The 6,000-nt window shown below is 43.0% G+C and overlaps 1 protein-coding gene across 4 annotated transcripts in view; it reads left to right on the top strand.

Annotated features, from left to right (window-relative positions):
• Positions 1 to 1,415: 1,415 nt before the first annotated feature.
• The window catches only part of FAM13C (family with sequence similarity 13 member C), a 124,579-nt gene continuing 119,994 nt past the window's right edge, over positions 1,416 to 6,000 (top strand). Inside the window, exons 1-2 of one of the 4 annotated variants that reach the window (XM_024561270.4) lie at positions 1,416 to 1,730; positions 1,869 to 1,907. Coding sequence is in view for 2 of the 4 variants with exons in the window: in XM_024561268.3 (XP_024417036.2) it covers positions 1,846 to 1,907 (62 nt within the window). In the remaining 2 variants the exon portion in view is untranslated. Of the gene's footprint in view, positions 1,731 to 1,757; positions 1,908 to 6,000 lie in introns of those variants that run through there. The other 3 variants (XM_045196034.3, XM_024561268.3, XM_053922136.1) reach the window with 3 other exon arrangements.

Here is a 6,000-nt window from a genome sequence, read left to right as displayed (position 1 = left end):
GAGGCTGCAGCCTATATATAGTATTTTTAATCATTCAAGGGATAAACATTTCTAAACTTAATCAGTCAACAGAGCTCAGGTCTAAAACCATCTGGGCTTTTAGCTACTTTTAAAAAGATACCAAGAGAGAAAAATAAAATTGCAAAGGAAAATAGTAAAATTATTATATAATTATTATTTTATAATAATAAAATTTTATTAATAATAAAATTGTTTAATGAAACCTGTTTTTCTTAGAAAAGTCTATTTTGATTTTTCAAAGTATAACTTAAAAAAGTTGAAAACATGACTCATACAAATATAGGCGCACATCAGAGACCTATTCATATATTCATGAGCCAACATATAAGATGGTGATGCTCTTGGTCCCAAGAACATTCTGAGGGTCTGAATACTTATAAGCATTTGGAAAGAATGTTAGTATCAGATTGTTAGGTTACATGCAAAATAGGTCAAAGTTGTACAAGGCAATAAAACTATACTGTCGAGGTTATGTTTTCCTCCCTACAGATTGGACAAAAAGTACAAGTGAGCATGTAACTCTACAGTGTCTGGGATCCAACCGCTAATGAATAGCAAAGTCAAGCAAAAGTACATTTTCTGAGAGAATTAAGTGGTCCTTGGGGTGGGCCTCTGAAACAGTGTCTCAGTGGGACACTGAAAAGTTGTGCTTTCCCCCTTATTACCAAGTTTTGGGTAATGTTTCTAATTACCTGCAAATAAAAATTTGAGTTTTCTAAATTATAAATTAAAACTCATCTGCTTATATAGTTTGGACCAAAAACCACCATCTGAGCTGCTCCTGAGAGTGGTGGAGAAATTAAAAAGTGGAAGAATGGGTCTTCTTAATTCAAAATTTAAAATAAGCATCTTTCACAGATGACTGTTCATTCCTTATCAAGGTCAAGCTGACAGGAGAAGTGAACAATGGAAAGAGGGCAGGACAAACATCTCCAGGATGAAGCAAGTAGGGACTGACAGCCTTCCCTTCCCCCCACAGGACTGCTTTCATTTAAAGGGGATAGCATTTGTGGATGCTCTTTCTCATTCTTTGTAAAGGTGCTTGGAAGCGGAGCTCAGGCGGGCTGCCTGGGCGTGGGAAGCCCCACCTCTTACACAGGCCCCCTCAGTCACCAGCTAATGCCTGGAATAAATTCGCTACTCGCCCTGCGTGGGTTCATTCACAGCTCTGTTGTCCCGGGGCCTGGCGCTTCCTCTGAGGGACTGAAATAACAGAGCGCAGTCAGATTGGGGGTGACGCTGCGAGCCCGTATACAACAACACACAAATTAAAAAAAATGAAATAAAACCAAAACAGCAGCCATGTCCCCTCTCCCTTCTGGTTCCCTCCCGGGTTTTTCTGAACGTAGGAAGAAGCTCTGCGAGCTTCCATCTCTAGAGGGGGTAGCTCTGTGAAACTGGTAGGAGACGTCTGCAAGAAAGCAAGTCCCCCGGGGATTTCAGCACCTAGGCAGAAACAGTCGGGCTTTCCTATTGCCAGCCCCGGGGGTGGCTGGCACGGAGAGGCCTGGATTAAACGCCGCTCGGGGCTGGTAAGGTTGGGGTCCTGCGGTAACTCTCCAGGTGCTCCCAGGTCCCTGCTCCGCTGCGCACCCCGCCCCGCCCAGATCTGTCCTTTCAGCCTCGGGGCTGCCGGGCTTTGTGGTTTGCCCAGCGCCTGGGCCCCTGCTGGGGGTGTCGTTACGAGCATGTGCAGACAGCAGCCCAAGGTAGAGCGAGCGTGCCGGGCGAGCCCTGAGATTTGCCTTGCAATGCCATGTTTGTGTGTGTGCTCTAACTCCCGGAGAGCGATCAGGGAGGCGGCTCCCCCGCCCGACGTGGCTGATGTTTTCTTGTTTCTGTTTCAGCCTTCAGGATAATTCCTTCAGCAGCACCGCTGTAACAGAGTAAGTGATTCCTGCCATTAAAATAAGACTTGCATGCCTTTCTCTGGAAGCAACTATCACGAACGCACTCTCTACTGTCCCCAGCCACTCTTCATATTAGATGCATTGTCTCCTGTAATCTGGGGCTGGGGAGGTGCTGACTGATGGGGCCCAGAAATCTTCACAGGTTCAAATTAGCCTTTTAGCAGCAGCTCAAGAGATATTAAAAGAGGCTGATAGCTTGCTAGAGCTCACTGCGGTAAGATAGATATGTGTTCTTGGAGCTCAGATTTAAAAAAACCCATTTGACATGTCATACATCTCATAAAGGAAGCTCTGCTGTATTTTGCCAACATTGGTGTCAGTTTTCATGGAGTGCGTTGTATACGTTGACAACAAACAGGAGATGGCTGTGAGCTGACTTGAGTTGAATTCCAGCATGTGATAAACAGACTAAACTTATCCTCACCCTCTCTTGTCCACAGATTTTTAAGACACAGCAGAGTAAACTTTTCTTGCATGCCCTTTTGTCATTTTTGCCTTCTGGCTTCAAAGATCTGGCTATAAGAGGAATGAGTCATCTCATCCTATGGTTAAAGTGTTGATTGGGGCGGCTAACACCATTTAAACATAGAATGAAGGAGTGTAATATTTTACTCCAGGCTAGCGGGCACAGTATTTTTTTATTAGCTATTTATAGTTCATGATGTAAATTTTTGTCATCTCTTCATTAATATGTTTTTCTAATATTATACTATACATATATGTTAAAATTGATAGTATATTGTGCTAAAAGTGCACGTAATTTATATATAATTTACATAAATACATATATGCAGGAACTGTCTAGACTTTATTTAACCATTTTTTCTCTAGGCTAACTCATGGTATTTACTTCTGGGACCTTTTGGTAGAAATCACTGTAGACAGTTTTTTAGGAAAAAGGGTGTATAAGGTGTTATAACCAACTACAATAAGAAAATACTGCACGTTTAATAAAGCCCGGTAACTTATGAGCTGTTTGCTAAAGTTTCCTAACAGGCAAGTAAATATGGGACTAGGTATTTTGTGAGTTTCAAGTCTTCCCATTGTCGCAGTAACTTGGTGATGAGGGGCCAAATCCTACAGGACTCTGGAGGCCCTCTTGTTTTCCACGTTCTTTTGTTTCTCTGGCATTGATTCTCTCTCAGTGTTGAGCTCTGGGCTCAAGTAGGGTTACTTAAAACAACAACAGGGTTGAGTTTATTTAGAAGCTGCAATATAAAATACTCATGGGACCTATATGTTGGTAATGAGATGGCTTGGTAACTGTGTGCCACATTGCATTTGCTAAAAGCCTGAAAGTAGGGGAAGATGCCTGCCAGAGTCTGCTGGCCCGAAATGAGGTGAGACTTCCTGGTTCAGGTGCACAGGTGCACAGGTACTACTCTTCCTTTGGCTGTGTTTATAAGGACCAAGTGCTTTCTGGGCCTGCTTCTTGTGCACCTGGTGTGCCCAGATCCCCAGGGTCAGCTCCAGGACTAACAGCTTTAAAATGGAGACAATTAGCTCCATATTTCACATGGACAATTTTTGGGGGGGCGGGAGGTAAAGGTTTTATAGTTAAATGCTGGGGAAGGTCTGGTACCTTGTTGTTGGCCACTCCCCAAGGAATTCTGATTGCATAAGATTCTGTTGTTGTTTTCAGAGAAGTGACAGTGATTTATTTTAAAAGGCACTGAGTGACAATTGGAATGCCATCTGGCTAATCTAAAAATCTAAGGAGCGTATTTGAAATGTACCGAAAGCTTCATAGGTGTAGTACAGCACAGAATAGGATTGTTTAAAACTAGTCATTGTTTAATATAACATTTTCTCCTCCTTTCAGTACTATGAACCATTTTCCCCGGCTCTCTGGGGAGATCCCAAGGCCAACAGGACCAGGATACACTATCCTGAGACATAGACGTAGTAGGTGCTCAGTAAATGCTGGGGTGTGGACTTGGCATACATAGAGGAGGTGCTTGCCTTTCTTATGTTTTGGATACAAGAGAATTTTCTCTTCCTCTTGTACACTTCTACTTCTTCCTACTCACACTAATTTATTTTCTTTAGTGCCTGAAATTCCACCTAGAGATGACTTCTTTTGGATTAAGGCCTCTGGTGATGACTCTTACTAAAGTGGAAATTAAAAAGTCTGTGCCCCAGGGAGGTGGATTCAAGTTGTCATTATTGCTTTAATATAAATTATGTCATCAGACAGTCTGTCTAACCTAACAGGGTTCCACTTGGCCAGTTGGGGGTCTTCTAAGGGTCAAATGGAAGGGGAATTAGGAGGGACTTGAGGACAGATTTTATTCTCTTCCCAGTTTCTCCCAAGCCTGGCACTGTCTGTGCAGCTCTGGACCAATTCAGTTTCTTTTTCTACCCAATTTTCCAAGATCAGAATGGCCTTGGCCTTTCCCTTCTGCATCTGCAGTGCTCTTTCCTCTATCATTTTTCCATGGTCATTTCCTATGCTGTCCTGGCAAACCTGCTACTTGATTTTTAAAAATTTATTTATTTATTTTAGAGAGAAGGGAAGGGAGGAAGAAAGAGAAGGAGAGAAACATCAACATACGAAACATTGATGGGTTGCCTCTTGCACGCCCCCGACTGGGGACTGGGCCCACAACCCAGGCCTGTGCCCTGACTGGGAATCTATCCGGCAACCTTTCACATTGCAGGCTGACACTCAGGTCACTGAGCCACAGCAGCCAGGGCAATCCTGCTATTTGAAATGAAGTCTGGCCAACCGTGAATTCTCATTTAGTTATCAATGAATTAGTTATCTTCTGAAACAATGCTCTTCAAAACCAACTGATCCTCACTATCAACTGGGGAAGGGGATTGGGGTTTGCAAAAAATCCAGCTTCCAAGACTTTATCCCAAAGTGGAAACCTAGAGTGGGCAATTATATTGGCGTCAGCCCAGGGCTGGTCTGAGTATTGTAAACCTTTAGGTCAATGTTAAACTTTTTTGGAGCATAGTAGTTACATGAAGGGAAGGGCAACTGGTTTTAAAATTCACATTCCTGGGCCCTACCCTCAGAGAGTTGTTCTAGTGGGGTTGGAGTGGGGGCGGGGCCAGAGCCTGATGTTTCAGTCACACACTCCAGGTCGTGCTGATGCACATGGTTCTGGGGTCACACTGTGAGACCTCCCACAGGGTTTCAGGCTGCCTCTCTGCAACTTTGCTCTCAGGGAACACGGTGCCAGGGTGAATGGCAGTCCTCTTCCTGTCACAACTGCATTTTATCTAATAACCAACCTGAGACCCCTCTTCTTACTTACTACAAGTCAAACAAGAGAACCTTTCACGGGCACTTCTGTCACCACCATCATTCTCAGTAACAAGTTTTCCTCCCTCTCCTGTGGACCTCCGGGAACGACACTGGAGAGACGATTGGGTGGGCTTAGTGTGGTCGAGCAAAGTCACTGCTGTACACCTTGGAATCCCGGGCGCTTCCTTAGCCTCTTTTGCCAAGGAAATTTCCACTTCATTGTCAGGCTTTAGTGAGATAATGTGAAAGAGAAGATGAGCTTTGAAGTACCATGTATTTCCTCTTGTTTGTGATTCATAGAGGGAGCAAAAGTCTGAGCCGAGAAAAAGCTGGCAACCCTGAGCATTTCACAAAGACATAATTGAAAGGACAAATTACCCACATATTGTCTAGGCAACCACAGTTAAAAACTCTGGGACTTATAATCTAGTTGATGAGAACTTCAAAGGAAGTCATTTAATAGAGGTACTGCTCACATTTTTTTTTTTTTTGCTACGAACAACAGTAAGAAAACATTTTATAATGCAATCAAGAGCCCACATATAGACATGATTTATTCAAACAAGTTTTGTGTAAAAACAGTGAACTCTTACTATATTGACATTTTCTATTATGTTTATCTAACAACAAAATGCTGGTAGCTGCTATATTATTTGAAGACCCAATAATAGGTCACAACTTACGGTTTGAAAAACATTATGCTAGAAGATACCCAGTTTTGGAAGAAGATCATTAAAGGGATTCATCTTTACATTTCTGTATTGGGCTCTAATCTAGAAGAGAATGCCGTACCCAAGAGCAGTTAGGCACTTG

The sequence above is a fragment of the Desmodus rotundus genome, chromosome 4, assembly GCF_022682495.2.
Source record: "Desmodus rotundus isolate HL8 chromosome 4, HLdesRot8A.1, whole genome shotgun sequence".
NCBI classification, from domain to species: domain Eukaryota; kingdom Metazoa; phylum Chordata; class Mammalia; order Chiroptera; family Phyllostomidae; genus Desmodus; species Desmodus rotundus.
Note: the sequence above shows the minus strand (reverse complement) of the source record. Positions and strands in the feature narration are given on the sequence as shown.